General features: G+C 38.9%; 2 protein-coding genes and 1 long non-coding RNA gene across 3 annotated transcripts; all 3 read right to left on the reverse strand.

The window, feature by feature from the left end:
* Positions 1-220: 220 nt before the first annotated feature.
* Positions 221-2,792, reverse strand: LOC146625317 (uncharacterized). Its single transcript, XR_014906493.1, has 4 exons — positions 2,637-2,792; positions 617-749; positions 488-546; positions 221-396 (listed from the first exon to the last, which is right to left on the reverse strand). It is a non-coding gene; the product is annotated as an uncharacterized LOC146625317 (long non-coding RNA).
* A 1,606-nt stretch (positions 2,793-4,398) lies between these two features.
* Positions 4,399-6,527, reverse strand: LOC146625318 (C-C motif chemokine 2-like). The gene is made up of 4 exons (XM_085361996.1): positions 6,435-6,527; positions 4,869-4,995; positions 4,740-4,798; positions 4,399-4,644 (listed from the first exon to the last, which is right to left on the reverse strand). The coding sequence occupies exons 1-4, from the start codon at positions 6,502-6,504 to the stop codon at positions 4,619-4,621; spliced, it is 282 nt and encodes a 93-aa protein (XP_085218122.1). The 5' UTR covers positions 6,505-6,527; the 3' UTR covers positions 4,399-4,618.
* Positions 6,528-16,184: 9,657 nt separating this feature from the next.
* On the reverse strand, positions 16,185-18,052 carry LOC146625319 (monocyte chemotactic protein 1B-like). Its single transcript, XM_085361997.1, has 4 exons — positions 17,983-18,052; positions 16,485-16,611; positions 16,350-16,408; positions 16,185-16,255 (listed from the first exon to the last, which is right to left on the reverse strand). Exons 1-4 carry the CDS (start codon positions 18,050-18,052, stop codon positions 16,185-16,187), a joined length of 327 nt encoding a protein of 108 aa, XP_085218123.1.
* Positions 18,053-21,830: the final 3,778 nt, after the last annotated feature.

The raw sequence follows: 21,830 nt of genomic DNA on the forward strand, positions 1-21,830 counted from the left end.
GACCCACTTATGTTCATCGTGGGCCGCATGAACTTGGGTAAAAGTTTTATAAAAAACCTGGACAGTGTTGCTCAGCGAGCATCCTCAGTTGAAACACAAGTGGAATGCAATAGGCGATTCAAACAACAGCAGGAAAATATTTGCTCAATAATACAAAAGTTTATTTTTGTATTGTTTTTCACAGCCACATTGTGCTTCACATAAACACATAATGCACAGAAAGAGATTCACAAATAAGAAAAAAAACCACAAAAAACAAAAGACAAATAAAACCTGATCAATTAATGTTTTAAAACAGTCAGGCTGAGAAAGCGCTCTGGTTTGAATAAGCCTTCAAAGGTGATGAAAATACTGATGCAGCAGACAGACTTCACACCTTCCTCATTTTGGCAGTGACTAGAGAGGAAAAACAGACAAGCAGCAGCTTCAGTTTTTCTCTGTAAATACTTTGCATTTATTTCTGTGTGTTTCTTTTAGCACGACTTACGATCTTTGACCCACTGAGCTTTCGGATCAGCACAAAGTTGTCCCTTTTTTGTGTTAAAACTGGAAATAAAAGACAGAAAATTATAGAGATTGTATATGTTTGTATGTAGGACAACAAGTGCTGACTTACATTATAGCCTTCACACAGTGTCCTCTTGCAGCCTGCTCACGATATGTTTCTCCCACCACCTCAGCAGTCATATTGTCTTTGTCGACGCCAACGCAGCACGGGCGGTTTCTTCCAGGTCCACGGACTCGAGTATCTGAGAGATAAAAGGTTAAAAACTGATTTGTCTTATATCACTAAACAGAAGATGACTTTTAATATGTGACCTGAAATTATGTTACAGTGCACAGGCATTTTTTTGTCCAAATCAATCAACAAGTAAGTGGAACAAATCAATGTTCTCATCACTTGGGGACCCTCAAGCACTTTTTAGGCAGTTTTGGCATTATGTTAATTAACTTTGATTTTTATAGTCGTTGGGATTCAAAGAAAAAATGAATGAAAACCAATCCAACTTTGGCCCAGAATTAAGTTTAGCTGTTGCAGGGCTCTTGCACAGATTTTAAAGAATGTTTCTGTCTTGAAATGTCTCTGATTAAAAAAGCATATTACATACTCCTATTTGTGCAGCATGTGGATATTTCTTAAAGAAACTCCGGCTAGCCTGCCCATGCTCCACAGCATACCTATGAAATAGCTGCATAGACATGAAATCAGTGATGGTTTGATCAGAACGCGTCTCCAAGCAGCCTGAAGCTGGACAGATAGTCTCGATATGATAGAGAAAGGTGGATTACGTTGAAATATCCACACGCCGTGACCAAAGGGGAGTCATACGTCTTACATATCGAATATGTAACTGAGTGGAGACAGTCTTGGTATGATAGAGAACATATTCTATGTTAATAACAGACGGTACGTCACTGTTTGCTTTGTGCTGTTATCAGGATCACTCAGAAAGTTTCCATAAATATATTTTAACAGAGGCGAGACTTGATCCAACATTTGGAGATATCATCTGGAATCTGGTTCCTGGAATTTTGCAAGGATGAATTTTTACTTATATTTATTTTCTTAACCAAATTGAATCAAATAGAAATATGAACGGTTGGGAAACATTGTCTTTATGTTCTGAAGATGAAATCTGCTGTACCAAACAAATCCAAACTGATTCTGCCTTAAATTGCTTTTTTTGTTATTATTTGCAAACAAAGCATGTTGATTTCTTTTACAGGGGATGAGAATAGGAACCAACATTAAGCTCCATTTATTAACAATGATTAATATATCAAATGTTTAATCATAGATTTCAAAGTTCAGATGTGCTGATAACTGAATGGTGAAAAATACTGTCCCGTAGCTGCAAGATATTATCTTATACTCTCTCTGTGTCTCTCTCATTTTCTGCTTTCATGCCTTATGCAATGAGTCACAATGTATGCACCCCTCCAAAAACCCACTGAAATGATGACTTTGCTAAAAACTAAAATGAAGCAGTGAGATGTAGTTACAGAGTGAATTTGTTTGAAGGAAACCACTGCACCAACTGTGCTACACTAATAAGTTGGCAGTTATGATAGTTTAAGTGTCAACATATGCCTGGCATGCAACGCAGCGTGAGACATAACCCCATAAGTGACAGAAAACAAAAGTAGAAAACATAAATAGTACAAACATTGTTAATGGTAAGCAGTATAGCGGGAATGGATATGGTGTGGCTGTCAGTCAGTCCAGCAATCGAACACAAAAGTCAGGTGAATGTTGTACTTTAAAAAAAAAGGAAATCTCCAAGACTTCTTCTAAATGTTGACGTAAAGGACGCCTTTTAAAATGCCATGACTGACTAACAAAACTTAGCCCAGAAAACAGCTTCCAGGAATGCTTGGTGGGTAGAAGTCGAGTGTGAATGCTGGATAAAAAATGTTACAATTATAGACTGAGCAGATACCAGAATATGACTGATGTAAAGGTTTGTGGTCTTTACACAGTGGTCCTGCCCAATAAACCACCAAAATGTCAGAAGTGAACCTTATTCACAAACAGGCAGCAGCCATTGTTGGAGATAGTCATTGCTGCAATCAAATGATCTATTTTATCTCTTTTTTTCCCTCATTTTTCTGTAGAAAAGTAAGAGCACAGTTACCTTCAGAGGAGTGGCAGCACACACACACCGAGAGCAGGAGGAGAGTGATGGAGAGGATCTTCACAGTCATTTTCACCGGTGGTCTGGCTCACTGATCAGAGTCAAAATCTACGAGTTGATTTGTGTTTGGCTATTTATTGGTAAGTGCAGGAACACATGCAGGCACAACTGATGAGGTGTGATTATAGGTCTGTGTATTTGTGTGCTGGGTGTGGCATATCACACCTCCCCCTCTTATCAGGAAGAATTCAGTATTTCAACCTATCAACACCTCACTGAGATCTTTCTGAGAAACAGCCTCATATACACGAAGTTCAAAGACACTCAGATATGGTGATGATTATGATAGAGCCTGATGATTGAGAACAATGGTTTGTGCATTGTAATGAGTGATGAATCTAAATCACCCACTGACTTCTGTTCTTCAGTGATTCATGGTTTCCCTAAACAGCCTATATGTACATCTATTAACATTTGCATGACTGGCTGACTTTTATGCTGCTTATTTTTTCTTATAAATTCCCACGACTTCTGCTCGTAATTTAAATTTAATTGTTTCTTGTTTGCATCAAGCTGTTTTACCCCTGAAAACACACTGTTTATTTTATTTATGTTAACTTTTGGCAGATGATCAGATAAGTTTCACACTCTGCTCTGCAGGAAATGTGTGACAGAAATGTGATCATGTCGACTGTCTTTATCTTCCAACACACACTTGCAAAGATCAACAGTTTCTAACACAGACTAAATACATCACATGTTAAATGGTTTGTGTATGCATTGCTAATTTCCCCCCTCATAGTTGCATTAGACATTCTATTTCTTTTATTTAGGCTTAAATATGAGGGCATGGCTGTTTGGGGTACTTGGGTTCATTTCCCCGTTTATGACCCAACAGGCCAAGCATAAACTTTCTGACAGATGGCCTCACATTTGACCCTGAAATACTGTTCCTGTGGTTGCTGTGCTCTATTTGTGCTCACCCGCTGTGTTTAGTTTCAATAGATGTGATGCTGTGCATTATAGCTAAAAACTGTCTTCTCTGGTCTCATTGGTTCAAAGTTCCAGAAGTGTTTATTGCAGAAAGTCAAGGTACCTTTTCCTGCACCTCATGGATAGGGTTGTGCGTTCGCATGCTGCATATACCTCCACATATCTGGATTTTCAGTATGACTTAAAGCAGTTATGACATGGTCTGATTTTCTCACCCAATAAAGGAATATTTAATATATCAGTCTACTCTTCATTCTATCAGACACAGTTATCACAGCTCGTACATTTGCTTTTTACACATATATGTAAGCATTGAGCCAAATTTAGTAATGCCAACAAATTAAAGGAACAATATTTGTCTCTTATATATGATACATCTATATATACACTGTCAAAGATACTTGTCTTTGAGTGAAGATTTAAGGTGATAGGACATATAAATAACTGCAACTTGAATCTTTGACACAGAGTTCAAGCTCACTGCTGTAATATATCATCTGCTAAAATTCTGCTTCTTTCTTTCGTCAGCTGCATGAACTTTGGTAAAAGATAAAGGTTTATTAAAAACCTGGACAGTCTACTCAGTGAGCATCCTCAATTAAAGCACTAGTGGAATACATTCAGCGATGTGTGTGACATTTTGTGAGGGTCTGGTGGGCACTGAAACAACAGCAGGAAAATATTTGCTTAAACGTTTATTTTTATATTATTTTTCACAGCCACATTGTTCTTCACATAAACACACAATGCAAAGAAAGAGATCCACAAATAAGCAAAAACAAAAAGAAAAGACAAAGCAACCTGAACCCCAATTATCAATTAAAAAACAATGAAGTCAACAGCGTGAATAAAATACAGGTTTACTCCACAGTAAAAATTAATCTACAAAAAAAAATGTTTTGAAACAGTCAGGCTGAGAAAGCGCTCTGGTTTGAATAAGCCTTTAAAGGTGATGGAAATGCTGAAAATACTGATGTAGCAGACAGACTTCACTCCTTCCTCATTTTGGCAGTGACTAGAGAGGAAAAACAGACAAGCAGTAGTTTTAGTTTTTCTCTGTAAATACTTTATTATTTATTTCTGTGTGTGTTTATTTTTAGCACGACTTACGATCTTTGACCCACTGAGCTTTCGGATCAGCACAAAGTTGTCCATATTCTGTGTTGAAACTGGAAATAAAAGACAGAAAATTATAGAGATTGTATATGTTTGTATGTAGGACAACGTGTGCTGACTTACATTATAGCCTTCACACAGGGTGGTTTTGCAGCCTGCTCACGATATGTTTCCCCCACCACCTCAGGGCTCATATCGATGTCGGTGACATCAACGCAGCACGGGCGTTTACTTCCAGGACCAGGTGGACCTGAGAGGTAGGAGGTTAAAAACTAATTTATCTGACCTGAGAAAGTCTGATTAGAAACTCAAAAGTTAACTCCAGGTTTAAAACGTGATGAAACTCCTTACATCGCAAAACAAGACAAATGTTACCTGAAATTATGTGAATGTAAGCATTTTTTTTTACACTTCGACAGAAAATGAAGGTCACAGAGAGGCAAAAAAGGATATGAAAACTAATAAACCATGTTTCTGTCTTCTAATGTCTCTGATAAAAACAGTGCATGAACATTGTTCTGAGGTTGTGAATCACATATTGTCAATACTCTCTCTTTATATACATTTCTATTATTTCTATAATGGAGGGTGTGTGATCGTTTCCTTTGTGTTTGTTTCCTGGATCACTGAGAAAGTTTCCATAAACACTTTTTAACAGAAGTCTCAGATTGTTCTGGCTTTTATTCTCCAGTACAGCACACCAAATTCCTTTCCAGAGGATCAAAATGAGAAAACACATTAAGCTTAATTTGCTAGCAACGGTTATTATATGAAAAACATGACATGTTAGTGGCTTCCCATGATGCACTCAGTGTTTCTTCAGAGTCTCACTTATTATGTGTTTAAACATCAATTTCTGTTTAATGACGCATTTTTAAATCTCTGGATCTCTTTCACAGTATGTTTGTAGTACTGTCTTCTACCCCTCAACCCTATAGGTCCCTACAGATGGTTGCCCCTCCCTGACCCTGGTTCTGCAGGAGGTTACTTCCTTACTGTTACTTCCTCATGGGGAGTCATATAATTTTATTTGTATTATTGTATCTTTACTTCACAATTTAAAGCACCTTGAGGTGACTGCTGCTGTGATGTCATATTATATGAATAAAACTGGATTATACTGAAAATTAATAATGTTTAATCATACAAGACAGAATTAAGAGGTGCAGGTAGCTGAACGCTGAACAGAATTATCCCATAGCTGCAACATATCATGTTATACTCTGTGTCTCTGTGTCACTATTTCCTGCTTGTAGATCACACCATCACACTTAACCAATGGGTCACAATGTATACACCCCTCACAGAAAAATCCCCCATGAAAACAGCATCAAGATCTGGCTACAGATTTAGCTTGAAAGAAACCACTGCACACTGTGCCACCATAGTAAGGTTTGAGTTATGACAGTCAAAAGGGCGATGCAAATGATGCCGAGCATGCAACACCCCATAAAACATAATTCTCTAATGTCACTGGAAATAAAATATATATAGTTTAATTATTGTTAATTTTAACCAATCAACCAAGTCCTTACAGGAGCGGTCATACCCAATAAAACCGCCAAAAAGTTAGACGTGTACCCCAGCATCACAAATAGCTAGAAGCCATTGTTGGAAAAAGTCATGCTGTGATCAGTTTTATGTATTTTATTCTTTTTGTTTTCCATTAGAAAGTGAGAGCATAGTTACCTGCAGAGTAGCTGAAGCACACACACATTGAGAGCAGGAGGAGAGTGATGGAGAGGATCTTCACAGACATTTTCACCGGTGGTCTGGCTCACTGATCAGGTTGAAACTATATCAGTTGATTCGTGTTTGGTTATTTATTGGTAAGTGCAGGAACACATGCAGGCACAACTGATGACGTGTTTTAACAAGTCCTTGTGGTGCATGGTGTGGCATCTCAGACCTCCGCCTCTTATCAGGGAGATCTGAGTGTTTCAAACCACCAACAGACTCGCAGCTTCCAAAGAAGCACACACAAAGTTTGCAGACACTTAAATATAGTGTACAAAATAATTGATACAAACAGTTTATGTATTGTCACAAATGATGGATCTAAAGCACACGTTGATTATTGTTTTTCCATTTTAACTAATTGTGACTGTTTATCTCTTGCAGGCCTCAAGTGAAAAATAATCGTGCGTCATGATGCCTCTTAACGATCCTGATGCACATCTATTTACATTTGCATGATTTGTTAATGTTTGGCTGCTTATTTTTCATCTATAAATCCCCACAACTTAAACTTTTGTTTAAGCCATTAAAGTCTCACTGAAAACTAAAGGACCTCTGTCAGTGCACTAGTGATGGGTCGTTCGCGAACGAAATGGCTCTTAGAGCGGACTCTTTGACGTGAACGACGCGAGCCGGCTCCTTATCGCGAGCCGTCACGTGGGGTTTTTTTTCTTTTTCTTTCTCTCACCCTCTCTCTCTCGCCTGCACGTGAGCCTTGTGCTTTACGCTGGGCAGAGGGGGGAGGGGCGGTAGTTACACTCAGTAGCAGGAACAGAGCCAGAGGGAGAGAGAGAGAGAGAGAAAGAGAGCCAGGGACAAAAACGTGAAATTAGAAAGGTATAGTAATCATCCACAACTATTTTCGGTTGCAGATGATAAAGGATTCAGAAAGTTTATTCATCCAGGCCCATATGACAGAGAATATGCATGTTCTTTTTGTTTTGATATTTTAATTTATATTTAATTGGGTTGTGGTTTGCAGTGTTTTGTGTTGTTTTCACTTTAAATTTGTAAAAGGAAAAAGCTGAAAATTTAAATAGTTAAAAGTTGAAATGTGAATAGTTGATTTTTGTATTATATGATTTATTTATTACATTTTATGTGGAGTGAATAAATAAAAGTATATTTACGGTGGCCCCTACAGACAAAGCACATACAAACTTCAAATCACGTACGAACTCTGATGCATGTGCAAACTCCAAAACACGTACAAACTCCGAAGCATGTAAAAACTCAGAAGCACATAAAAACTCAAAACACGTACAAAAGACAACAGAAGTGCTCCAGGATGCTGGGCGCAGTGTGGAGCTTTTGGTATCTTGTGGCTACACAAGCCAGCAAGTACCAACAACCGGATTTGGTGTGTGGTAGTAACAGGTAAATGAACTTTTTTTTAAATTATTTGAATATATATGAGTGCCTGTGTATAAATACACAAACAATACACACATGCTTTCAATTGTGTAATTTAAGTGATCTAGTAGCTCTGCTTTGGAAGTTCAGTTCATGCTAGAAATGTTTTTCGGAGTTTGTACGTGTTTTGTCTCTAGGGGCCACCGCATATATTTATATATAAACATACCGGTATATAAATAAAACCACTTTGTTTTACGTTAGTAATTCTTTTTGTGCATAATTTTATATTATTGTTAATAATAAATTAATTAAAGCAACAAAACAACCTGAAGAGCCGGTTCGGAGCCGAAAGAGCCGGCTCTTTTTAGTGAGCCGAACCGAAAGAGCCGGATCTCTAAAAAGAGCCGGAAATCCCATCACTACAGTGCACCCCAGGGCAGCTGTGGCTACAATGTAGCTGCCATCACCAGTGTGTGAATGTGTGTGTGAATGTGTGGAGGACTGAATGTAGTGTAAAGCGCATTGGGGACCTTAGGGACTAAGTAAAGCGCTATACAAATACAGGCCATTTACCATTTACAAAGTAGTGAAACGCTCTCATTGCTTATTTCATTTAGGTGTACTTTTGGCAGATGATCAGGTAACTTTCACACTCTGCTCTGGAGGAAGTGTGTGACAGAAAAGTATTTGTGTCGACTGTGTTAATCTTCCAACACACACACATGCAAAGTCAAAATTTTTTGACACAGGATGTGCACTACTAATGTCCCACCTCGTGCATCAGCGCTCTTTTATTTCGGCCTAAATTTGTGGACATGGCTGTTTTTGGGTGTATGGGTTCATTTCCCTGTTGCATGATCAAATTTCAGGCAAACATTAACTGTCAAACAGATGGCCTCACATTTGACCGTATACAGAGGAGGTCATGGTTGATTCAATAAGTGCAAGGGATCCTGGTCCTGTGGCTACAAGCTCAAGTCGCTCCTCCACTGTGATTGACTACGGTGGCCCCTAGAGACAAAGCACGTACAAACTCCAAAACACTTACAAAATCCAAAACACGTGCAAAATCCAAAACACATGCAAGCTCCAAAACACTTACAAAATAAAAAACACGTGCAAACTCCAAAACACTTACAAAATAAAAAACACATGCAAAAGACAAAACACGTACAAAATACAAAACACGTGCAAACTCCAAAGCACTTACAAAATCCAAAACACGTGCAAACTCCAAAACACGTACAAAATCCAAAACACATGCAAACTCCAAAACACGTACAAAATACAAAACACATGCAAAATACAAAACACGTACAAAATACAAAACACGTACAATATACAAAACACGTGCAAAATACAAAACACGTGCAAACTCCAAAACACTTACAAAATACAAAACACATGCAAAATCCAAAACACGTACAAAATACAAAACACGTGCAAAATCCAAAACACGTACAAAATACAAAACGCGTGCAAAATCCAAAACACGTACAAAATTCAAAACACGTGCAAACTCCAAAACACATGCAAAATACAAAACACATGCAAAATACAAAACACGTGCAAAATACAAAACACATGCAAAATACAAAACACGTGCAAAATACAAAACACATGCAAAATACAAAACACGTGCAAAATCCAAAACACATGCAAAATCCAAAACACGTACAAAATACAAAACACGTGCAAAATCCAAAACACGTGCAAACCCCAAAACACGCGCAAACTCCAAAACACATGCAAAATCCAAAACACAACGGAAGTGCTCCAGGACGCTAGGGGCAGTGTTGAGCTTTTGTTACCTAGTAACTACACAAGCCAGGAAGTACCAATGACCGGATTTGGGGTCTGCAGCCTTAAAGGCCGCATTTTAAGGCCGATTATGTCACAGCGACACGACAAAGACTGTCCCAATTCAAAGGCTGCTCGAAATGCGGCCCTCAAATGCGTCCTTAATTTCCCTGAATTTTAAGGATGGGTCTGTGTAGCCTTCATGGCCCAACATATCCCAGACTTCATAGCGCGGCGGTGGTTTGGATAATTTTGCCGAAAAAAAAACGGCGGAAGCGGAGCGGACGAAGAGTAAACTTCCAGAAGTAAGTACTGAATATTATGTCACTTATTTATGCGCAAATGTTTTTATAATGAAGAACATTAAAACATTACTGTTGGCAACATGTCGGGAAAGTTATGTGACATTAGCGACGTTTGTACTAACTTGGTTTTAAAGCCTTCACTTCAAAATATTCGCCGTTCAATAGCTGACTTTAATCTTACAGAGAATGTGATGATTTTATGCGTAATTAAAGTCAGTCATGTCAGTCAGCTGACGGTTCACTCCTTAAGCTGAAAGAAAGATGCTTTAATCACAGGAGTCACACATGTGTCCACTGTACCATCTGGGAACTCTTCTTGTTTAGCACTCGTAATGACACAAACACTAAATCCTCCTTCTCTGGTGCTGTTTTGTAGCAGTGTGTACACCTGAGACTGTCACCTGTCTGTCTGTCCTGCACTCTCTCTCTCTCTCTCTCTGTTTCTTTCTCTCTGATTGTGGAATAAAAGTATGAACATGTATTTATAAGTCACACTTGTGTTTGAATCCTGCAGCTTATCACACATTTGATTTCTATGTGTGACACCTGCAAGTGTCCAGAGTGAGGACAGACTGAGGGACCCACTGCATTACATCATCTGTGAGGCTTTGCACCCCTGATGATCCACCAGGACAATCTCAGCAGTATGTGAGGAAGAGGAGGAGGAAGAGCCAGCAGCAGCTGACAGATGGAGAGAATAGACAGACTGTTCCCTGTTTGTGAAGGACTGCTAGAAAAGTTTAAAATAACTAATTGTCTGTCCTGAATCAGTCTTATTAGGTAATGTTCAAATAATTTTATCATTCCAGTGTTTCCAGTGTGGGAGAAAGTACTCAGGGCCTTCAAGTTACGCACTATGAAAGGCAGCAACAAGTTTGATGTTCAGAAACCTAAAGTCTGTATCAGCAGCAGAATGGAACTAAAAATAAATGTTTGTTTCAGTTCTATGAAGCTTTGAGTATTTTGGATCAGTAGCACTGCTGTGTTTGTTGCATCATATTGCTGTAATTGTTTATATGCTTTATATATTCTGAGGTAAGTTGATCTATAGTGTTACATCAGATTCTATAAGGATGTTATGTGTTTGTATACTTTCTGCCCAGTTTGACCCATTTAGCAGACGTCAGCCTGTTTAAAGCTCTGATATCTATTCTGTATGACTTAAAGCAGTTATGACATGGTCTGATTTTCTCACCCAATAAAGGAATATTTAATACATCAGTCTACTCTTCATTTTATCAGAAACATATATATACTATTATATATTGTACATATATTTATTAGTTTCAGATGTAGCCATTCTTGTATTTTGCTTGTTTACATTATTGTATTTTGCACAACTCTGTTGCTTGTGAAGCTCGCACACAAGAATTTCACTCACATGTGCTGTACCAATGTACCTGCACATGTGATGTGACAATAAAAGTGATTTGATTTGAAACAGCTCACAGCTTGTACATTTTCTTTTTACACATGTATGTAAGCATTTGAGCCAAATTTAGTAATGCCAACATACTGAAGGAACAACATTTGTCTCTTATATATGATACACCTATATATGCACTGTCAATATACATTTTGAACCAGCTGCAGATGTCAGAGTAACAACTGACTGACCCCCACATAAAGTGCGTTACAGTAGTCCACAGGGGAAGAAATAAAAGCATGGATCACGGTTTCAAAGTGCTGCCTAGAAAGAAACGATTTCACTCTTGCCAGTCGCCTTAAATGATAAAAATGGACTGGTCCAACTTAAAACCAAGGGCAGTAACAACAGGTTTAAAATAAACCTCCAGGGGTTCCAAATGAAAAGAAGAGGACTCACAGGGGCCACTGGGTCCAAACACCAACAAATCTGTTTTCTTTTCATTCAAATTTAAAAAGTTTAGAGCCAACCAAGCTTTAATGTCATCTAGGCATGTCAAGAGAGGTTTTATTCAGATGCCATCCTTCGGCTTCAGTGGCAAATAAATTTGGCAGTCATTCCTATATACTTGTCTTTGAGTGAAGATTTAAGGTGGTAAGACATGTAAATAACTGCAACTTGAATCTGTACTGAAGCTCAGTATTTGACAAAGAGTTCATGTTCACTGCTGTAATACCTAATAATGACTAATATAATAACCATAATATTGGCCATATTATATTTACATTACCAAAGTGATATGACTTTAGTCTCATGAACAACATTAGCTAATTGTTATTTACTAGCTAATCTTAAATGACTGTTCAGTACAGAAATGAAGCCCAAAAATCATGTTTTACTGTCCTGTGGTCTCAGCCTCAGATACTTATCAAATCACACAAAGCTCTTGTAGAAACAAACAAACAAATGAAAAAAAATATGTTCTCCTTCATTTCTGTCAAAAAAAGTTGTATGACACGTTTCCAGCTGTTAGTATCATAGTTGCTAGGCAACCTGGGAAGCGCAACGGAGACTAAGAGCCCATGTGTTTGCAACAAACTTGCCGTTTATTTTACAAATCGAGCTCAACACTGCCCCTAGCGTCCTGGAGCACTTCCGTTGTGATTTGGAGTTTGCATGTGTTTTGGATTTTGCACGTGTTTTGTATTTTGTACGTGTTTTGTATTTTGCATGTGTTTTGGATTTTGTATGTGTTTTGGATTTTGTACGTGTTTTGTATTTTGCATGTGTTTTGAATTTTGTACGTGTTTTGGATTTTGCACGTGTTTTGGAGTTTGCACGTGTTTTGAATTTTGTACGTGTTTTGGATTTTGCACGTGTTTTGGATTTTGCATGTGTTTTGTATTTTGTATGTGTTTTGGAGTTTGCATGTGTTTTGGATTTTGTACGTGTTTTGGATTTTGCATGTGTTTTGGATTTTGTATGTGTTTTGGAGTTTGCACGTGTTTTGAATTTTGTACGTGTTTTGGATTTTGCACGTGTTTTGGATTTTGCATGTGTTTTGAATTTTGTACGTGTTTTGGATTTTGCACGTGTTTTGGAGTTTGCACGTGTTTTGAATTTTGTACGTGTTTTGGATTTTGCACGTGTTTTGGATTTTGCATGTGTTTTGTATTTTGTATGTGTTTTGGAGTTTGCATGTGTTTTGGATTTTGTACGTGTTTTGGATTTTGCATGTGTTTTGGATTTTGTATGTGTTTTGGAGTTTGCACGTGTTTTGAATTTTGTACGTGTTTTGGATTTTGCACGTGTTTTGGATTTTGTATGTGTTTTGGAGTTTGCATGTGTTTTGAATTTTGTACGTGTTTTGGATTTTGCATGTGTTTTGGAGTTTGCACATGTTTTGAATTTTGTACGTGTTTTGGATTTTGCACGTGTTTTGTATTTTGTACGTGTTTTGGATTTTGCATGTGTTTTGGATTTTGTACGTGTTTTGAATTTTGTACGTGTTTTGAATTTTGTACGTGTTTTGGAGTTTGCACGTGTTTTGAAGTTTGCACGTGTTTTGGATTTTGCACGTGTTTTGGATTTTGCACGTGTTTTGTATTTTGTACGTGTTTTGGAGCTTGTATGTGTTTTGGAGCTTGTACGTGTCTTGGATTTTGTACGTGTTTTGGATTTTGCATGTGTTTTGGAGTTTGCATGTGTTTTGGATTTTGTATGTGTTGAGGAGTTTGTGCGTGCTATTTGGAATTTGTAAGTGTTTTGGAGTTTATACATGCTTTGTCTCTAGGGGCCACCGTACTTGACAGTTGAGGAGTTTGTGCTTATATGCTGTATTTGGTTTTCACCAAATGTGGTGTTGAGTATTATCACCAATAATCCCCACTTTGGTCTCATCTGTCCAAATGACATTCTTTCTGGAATCTTTTAGTTGCTTATAAAATAACATGTTACACCGCATTACTGAATTGCATTTTTTCAATAATGCTGCAATGTAACCCGTTAATGGACTACATTCAGTAATTATTTTGCGGTTACAATTATATTGATTTATATGCAGCTATCGGCAAACAAAATGCTTTTTTCTTTCGGTTTACTTGTGCTGCAATCATCTGATTTCAGTTTGTGTTTGGGAGGAGGAACTTGGTGGTGCAGTACAGTGATACAGCTTTTGAGGAATACAGATATGGAGATTACTTTTATTTTTATTGCACAAAAGCACAAAAGTATGGAAAAGTGCAAACTGCATCCAGGACAGAAGAACTGCATTAAATTGCCAACGTAACTTGGGCTCTTTGCAAACATCTGCACAGACCACATGCTAACACAAAGCTAGCCAAGAAGTTGAGAGCATGCTAGCCGCTGATCTTCAGCAGGTAACAAAGGCAGTGATGAACAGGCAGTTGTGCAGCCTTAGGTTTTACCTGTTCATACTCCTAGAAGTAACTTAACTTTTTGTGTTCAGCTTTGTGTTCATAAGTTAAAATCCAAACAATACTATGTGAGTCCTCATCAGGGTAGGGATTGGTGCTGGTGTTCGGAACTGTAGGCTAAGTTAGGTTTATATTGTTAACTGGTAATTAAGTGAAACTTTGTGTTATTACCTCATCTATTACTACTTCATAACTGGAATAATTAGAGGTTGTTTAAAGTCGTGTTGCTGTCTTTCCCATTTTCTCATTTTTCTTGTAGCAAGAGGAAGGTTTAGTGTACATACCTGCCTTAAAAAGCCCGTCATGAAAGTCTTTCAACATAATCAGTTTAATGATTGTGAAACTTGCTTTGTGCCATTCCTCTTTCTTTTTATTTTGCTTGTTCCCACAAACGTTTATGCACTTTTTTCTTAGGTTGCGTTCTTTATCTGATATGGTAATACATATTTGAGTTTATGTTACTTCCTGTTTAAACTACACTTGTAGAAATAGTCAAACCAAAGATAAGACAACCACAAAAGCATATTTCCTGTTTATTTAGTAGGAAATAGGTTTGTAAGAGACATGTTCCTTAATTTGATGGTGTGAGTGTCTAACTCTCCAGTACGACTTCTAAATGAAGATTAAACTTAATAATTCAATAAGTATATTTATAAGTATCATATTAATAAAAACATTTACTTAAGTACTCGAAAGCGAAAGTAATTTGTTGCACTGCTTCTTACATTACTTTTACTCGCATATCATATAATTAGCATTTAACTTTATAAATATAAGTCTACAGTCCCACATACCAACCCAAATCGCTATCTTAATATCGATTTAACATATGATGTTTCTGAGGTTTCCTGACAAACAGGAGTTCAAATGGAGAAAATCCCATGAAAGCCAGGGTCACCTCCTGCACTGCAAATAACAGAGGTTCTAGCCAGCAACCCCAGTGGCATCGACCCTCTTGAATTAATGTATGAATCATGGACTTCAAGGTCTTTTTCAGCTCCACTAGCTCATCAATGTCAGCATAGTATATACTAGTCCAATTAGATTTAATGTGCCTCCTTTATTGGTCAGATGAATGGTCACTGAGTATCTCTACATTCTAATTGGTTCAGAGTATTGTGTATGATCTACTAAAACAAAACAATAGCCCTGTGCATGCCAGTAAATAGGCCCAATGAGGTCCATACCAATACACTCAAACAGGACACAAAGGCCCTTTGGAATGGTCATTTGGTTTACTAACTGCTATCCAGGCTGGATGCACACCTCTGACACCCATCTCCTGGAATGCCTGGCCAATACAATTGACCTTTAACTCGATCCAGAGTTTTCTCATATCCTCTGTGACCAGATATCAGGTTATAATGAGCTGCCTGGAAGATTAATTCCCAGTGGGCTTTAGGCTCCAAAAACTGGGTGTGCTTCTCTGCAGTGGGAGTGTAACGCCTCACTCTGTACAATCTATCCTTCATTACAAAATGGGAGTTGGCTATGCTACATTAGGGCTGGTGCTACTTCCCCAGTAGAAGTGTCGGATAGCCTGGCATTGCTGCTGAACACAGCACAGATACCATCCTAGCTATCGTAAGCATATCCCCAAGGATTGTCCCACCAGTTTGTTAAACCCGTGCCAATCCGTCTCAGGACCCCTAAGGGGCAAACGTAACTCAAATAAAAGTGCATAATACTAGATTATTGAGCTCAACTGAAAACACCAAGGGAATCTAATTCTGGGAATGTATCAGGATATTTTTATGAATTTGGTGTGCATTCAAAAAACAAGAACAAACTGGTGCTATAAAACAAAAGTTTATTTTCATGTAGTTTTTTAAAGCCAAAATGTACTTTGTGTAAACACATAAAAACACAACAAGAAATTCATATATGAGCAAGAAAAAAGACACAAAGCCAGAACTCCAATGAGTTCACCATCTTGCCTTTAAAGATGGTGAAAATACTGATGTAGCAGACAGGTGCTTCCCTGGTTCACCTTTATCATTTTGGCAATGACTGTAGAGAAAAGAAAGAGAAAGGAGAGCTTCAGATTTTCTCTGCAAATATTTTTTTTTGTGTATTTCTGTGTGTCTGTATTTCTATGACTTACGATCCTTGACCCACTGAGCGTTTGGATCAGCACAAAGCTGTCCTTCCTTTGTGTTGAAACTGGAAATAAAAGAGAGAAGGTCATACAGATTGTATGTGTTTATGTTTTTCTGGAGGACAACATGTTTTGACTTACATTATAGCCTTCACACAGCGACCTGATGCAGCCTGCTCACGATACGTTTGTCCCATCACCATAGTGCTCAAATCGCGTTGGGTGACGCTAGTGCAGCATGGTCGCGGTACTGTAGGAAGACGATGAGCTGAGAGGAAGAAGGTTAAAAATTAATTTCTGGATTGAGAAAAGTCTTTATGAAAATCAAAGTGAATGCCAATGTGACCATTAAACAAATATTAGTCATGCAAGTTAATGGCCTTTTTTGTTCCCAACATTAGGTACTTTTTGCAGTGATCTCGCATAGAAAACTATGCCGCACGTATATAAAACAGGTCCGCAGCTCCGAACCGTAGTAAAGGGACCTCTGGCCAATACATCGGGTTCCGTGTCGGGCTCGTAGCCAAAAACTAGCTTTACTTTGTTGTCTGGGTCAACTTTGCTAGCGAGAGACAGAGAGAGGCGTTGAAAGGCTGCTCCAACGTAACTTATTGTTTTGGAGGAAAACACGAACACAGTGTACAGACGAGCCTTAACAGCTTACTGACAACTTGGCTCGTCAGGCACTCTTTTTGGCTGCAGTGGTTATCATTATACAGTGGGATACAAAAGTTTGGGTAACGTTGTTAATAGTCATTATTTTCCTGTATAAATCGTTGGTTGTTACAATAAAAAATGTCAGTTAAATATATCATATAGGAGACACACACAGTGATATCTGAGAAGTGAAATGAAGTTTATTGGATTTACAGAAAGTGTGCAATAATTGTTTGAGTTTGATGAAAAACAGCTTCATGAGTCCGATTTTCTGAAGTTGTGAATCACATATTCTCACTATTCTGGTAGTTACTTTTATAACTGAGACTATGTCCCTGTTCACTCAGAAACAGCATCAACATCTGCCTACAGAGTGAATTAGCTTGAAAGAAACCACTGCACACTGTGCCAGCATAGTAAGTTATGGAAACATAATATCCATCCATCCATCTTCATCCGCTTTATCCGAGGCCGGGTCGCGGGGGCAGCAGCCTAAGCAAAGAGGCCCAGACGTCCCTCTCCCCAGCCACCTCCTCCAGCTTATCCGGGGGAATACCAAGGCGTTCCCAGGCCAGCCGAGAGATATAATCTCTCCAGCGTGTCCTGCCCCGGGGCCCACCTCCCGGTGGGACGTGCCTGGAACACCTCACCCAGGAGGCACCCAGGGGGCATCCTTGTCAGATGCCCGAACCACCTCAGCTGGCTCCTTTCGATGTGGAGCAGCAGCTGCTCTACTCTGAGCCCCTCCCGGATGGCCGAAATTCTCACCCTCATACATAATATGTATACTTTAAATATCATGATGATTAACCAACAAGAATGTGACTGATATAAAGATTAATGGTAAAAGAAACTATGAGAGTCCTTACAGAGTAGTCATTTCCAATAAAACCAAAGAAAGCTAGGCGCCTTAGTCAATGGTGTAATCAGTTTTACGTACTTTCTCTCTTTTTGTCCTTTAGGAAAGTAAGAGCACAGTTACCTTCAGAGGAGTGGCAGCACACACACATTGAGAGCAGGAGGAGAGTGATGGAGAGGATCTTCACAGACATTTTGACCGGTGGTCCGATTTGCTGATCAGGCTGTAACAAAAAGTTCATCAGTGCTTGGATATTTATTGGTAAGGGTAGGAAGATTTGCAGGAAAAAGAAGTGACGGCGGGTTATTTTAATACGTGTTTATTTGTGTGTGTGGTTGTATCATAATCACACCTCCGCCTCTAAATAGAGAAACTTTAATATTTCAAACCGCCAACTGCTTGCTGAAAGCTTTCCGAGAAATAGCCTCACATTAGGAAATGCACAGACATGTCTTATGGTCTACAGCTTGATTGATGCCAACAGTGTGTGCATTGTGATTATTGACGAATCTAAACCACCCACTCATCTGAGTAGAGTCCTTTTTTTCTCCTCCTGTACCCGATGTTGTGTATTTTATTTTATTTTTTTAAATGTTACCTATTCCGACCTGTCTTCCCTATGTGATGTTTGATGTTTTGATGTTGGCTCAAAAAATCTCTAGACCCAGCAGTCTTAGCTAATTATAGGCCAATCTCCAACCTTCCTTTCATATCAAAAATCCTTGAAAGAGTAGTTGTCAAACAGCTAACAGATCATCTGCAGAGGAATGGTTTATTTGAAGAGTTTCAGTCAGGTTTCAGAGCTCATCACAGCACAGAAACAGCTTTAGTGAAGGTTACAATAATCTTCTTATGGCCTCTGACAGTGGACTCATCTCTGTACTTGTCCAGCTAGATCAGGGGTCGGCAACCCTAGGCACGCGAAGGGTTAACTGATGGCACGACCATAGCTGGACTGATCATACTGGGCATTAACTCGGTGGGCCGATGGTGATTTTTCGTTTTTATGAGCCGATGTTTGTTTTTGGGTTTTTTTGTAACGTTATAAACAATGAAAGGTGGTGGATTGGCCAGATGCTGGCTGGTGTGTAAAACTAACTCAGTTGTTTGGTGGTGGCTATGGCGGTGCTTCCACAGACTCAGTAACATTAGCAAGTGGTGGAGGCCAGCAGGTGAGGGAAAGGTGAAGCAAGAGGAGGAGAGACCCGAGGCGGCCGCCGGTCCGAGTGTCAGGTGAACTGAACTTCAGGTAAGAAGTTATGACCTGCAGTCTATCTGAGTCAGATATAAACCAAGTTTAGGTGGAGTTTACTTTCGTTGTGCTGAGTTTTTACAGTCAGTTACAATAACTCTTACTGCGTACTAGCTAGCTGATCAGCTGATCGGCTTTTCTCTCATGTTTGTTTATCGCTCACTTTGCGCCAGAAAGCGTAAACCGGCGGATGTCGCGCTAAACAACAGCAGCACTTTTAAGCTTGATCAGCTGTTGTTAGAATTTATTTAATATTAATTTCTAGTATCAGCTGATGTTTGCTGGAGCCACAGCTGTAAAAGCTGTTGGTAATTATGTTGGTTTGTATATCTGGTGAGAGGGAAACATGAAGATGAAACCAGGAGATGTCCTCACTGAATCATCAGGGCTGAACAGGTGATGGAGAAACAGGTTGTAGTGGGGCGGGGCCTACGGTGCTGTGCAGGGAAGGCGGACGCACCTGCACGGCATCTGCAATCACGCCCCGCCGACTTAAATTTTGTAATGGGTCTTGTGTTTGTTGTTGTTGTGATAATGTTAAGCGGGCAGCGGGAGAGCTCTGTGTGCATTGTGAACAGCAAGGAGACCAGAGATCAGATTAACATGTGTATCCCTGTATTAACAAACATGCCATATTGGCTTAGTTTATTTTTCTTATCATTGTTGTGAGGAGACCATAAATAGCATTTGCATTTTCTGTTGTACAGTTCGTTTGCTCTCATGGAGTTCTTGTTATGGATAAAAAGTGTCTCTTTTTGTTTTAAAATAGCTGATAACTATTCGCTGATAGCTGCCAACATCTGCAAACAAATATAATTCTATGAAGTTGTTCTATATAGTGTGAACTGTTAATATAGAACATTATTAAATTTATTGCTAATGCAATCATATGGAACACTGACTTCTGAGGAAATTTTAAATGGCACTCGTCATCAAAAAGGTTGCCTACCCCTGTGCTAGACCTTAGTGCAGCGTTTGATACTGTTGACCATAATATCCTATTAGAGCGATTAGAACATGCTGTAGGTATTACAGGTACTGCACTGCAGTGGTTTGTATCATATCTATTTAATAGACTCCAATTTGTGCATGTAAATGGAGAGTCCTCTTCACACACTGAGGTTAATTATGGAGTTCCACAGGGTTCAGTGCTAGGACCAATTCTGTTCACATTATACATGCTTCCCTTAGGCAGCGTCATTAGAAGACAGCATAAATTTTCACTGCTATGCAGATGACACACAGCTCTATCTGACCATGAAGCCAGATAACACACACCAATTAGTTAAACTGCAGGAATGTCTTAAAGACATAAAGACCTGGATGGCCGCTAACTTTCTGCTTCTTAATTCAGATAAAACTGAGGTTATTGTACTCGGCCCTGAAAATCTTAGAAATATGGTATCTAACCAGATTCCTACTCTGGATGGCATTACCTTGGCCTCCAGTAACGCTGTGAGGAACCTTGGAGTCATTTTTGACCAGGATATGTCCTTCAACGCACATATTAAACAAATATGTAAGACTGCTTTCTTCCATTTGTGCAACATCTCTAAAGTTAGAAATATCCTGTCTCTTAGTGACGCTGAAAAACTAGTTCATGCATTTATTACTTCCAGGCTGGACGACTGTAATTCATTATTATCAGGATGTCCAAAAAACTCACTGAAAAGCCTTCAGCTAATCCAAAATGCTGCAGAAAGAGTAAAAGAGTAAAAGAAAGAGTAAAACATTGCTCTCACTATGACCTCAACACTAGAAACAAGCATAGAGGACACAACGTTGGTCTGCAGTGGAGTAATGTGTTGTTTGCGAACAAACTACTTCCTTGTGCCATCAGGGAGACGGAATCTTCAGCCAGTTCTGCTGAGAATCCATGCAGGCAGAGAATGTAGTTTGATGGGCGCACCATGTTGTCAGTCACATGCAGACAGACGTAAAAGAAGGAAGGGGGGAATGATGCTCCGAGGAAAGCGAATGTTGTGGTACAGGCGTGTTGATAAAAAGTGAATAAATGAGGAAAAAAAGAAAACGGTGCAGCATCTGATTTAAATGGTAAATGGTCTGTATTTGTATAGCGCTTTACTAGTCCCTAAGGACCCCAAAGCGCTTTACATATTCACACACACATTCACACACTGGTGATGGCAAGCTACATTGTAGCCACAGCCACCCTGGGGCCCACTGACAGAGGCGAGGCTGCCGGCAGCTGTGATGTATGAGACTGCAAAGCTGAGTCCAGAACTGTAAAATGAGGAGCTAGCTAAAAAAGTCCACACTTTCATTTTAACTGTTTTCCCGATGCAAAGGATAAAAGACTTTTATCCAGGCCTTAAATCCTCCCTAGTAGCACATGCATAAAAGGCTGTAACTCTTCACTGTAGATAATCTCCCCACGTGGCCCACAGCTCAGCGAGAGGAAGGCTCAGTGTACCTGTCTACATAATATTAATAAATGTAAAACGTGTTTTGTCTCATTCCTCTTCCGTGAATACTTTATTTGGTTACTTTGTTTACTCCAGTTTAATATTTCTGCACCTTTTGTTAACTTTGCTTCCTTCATTTGACGTGGTAGTACGGAGGTACATTTATCTTACTTTCTGTCTTAACGAAACCTTGAGAGCTTCTTGGTAAAGCAAAGATAAGATAACAGGAATAGTTTCTTTTCAGTTTTTTTATTATTTGAGTGTAAGAAGTGGTTTTTTGTGAAGTATCTTTC

Source organism: Diplotaxodon limnothrissa, linkage group LG9 (assembly GCF_057381915.1).
Source record: "Diplotaxodon limnothrissa isolate DT_005_m linkage group LG9, D_limnothrissa_male_GT1.1, whole genome shotgun sequence".
Lineage (NCBI taxonomy): Eukaryota > Metazoa > Chordata > Actinopteri > Cichliformes > Cichlidae > Diplotaxodon > Diplotaxodon limnothrissa.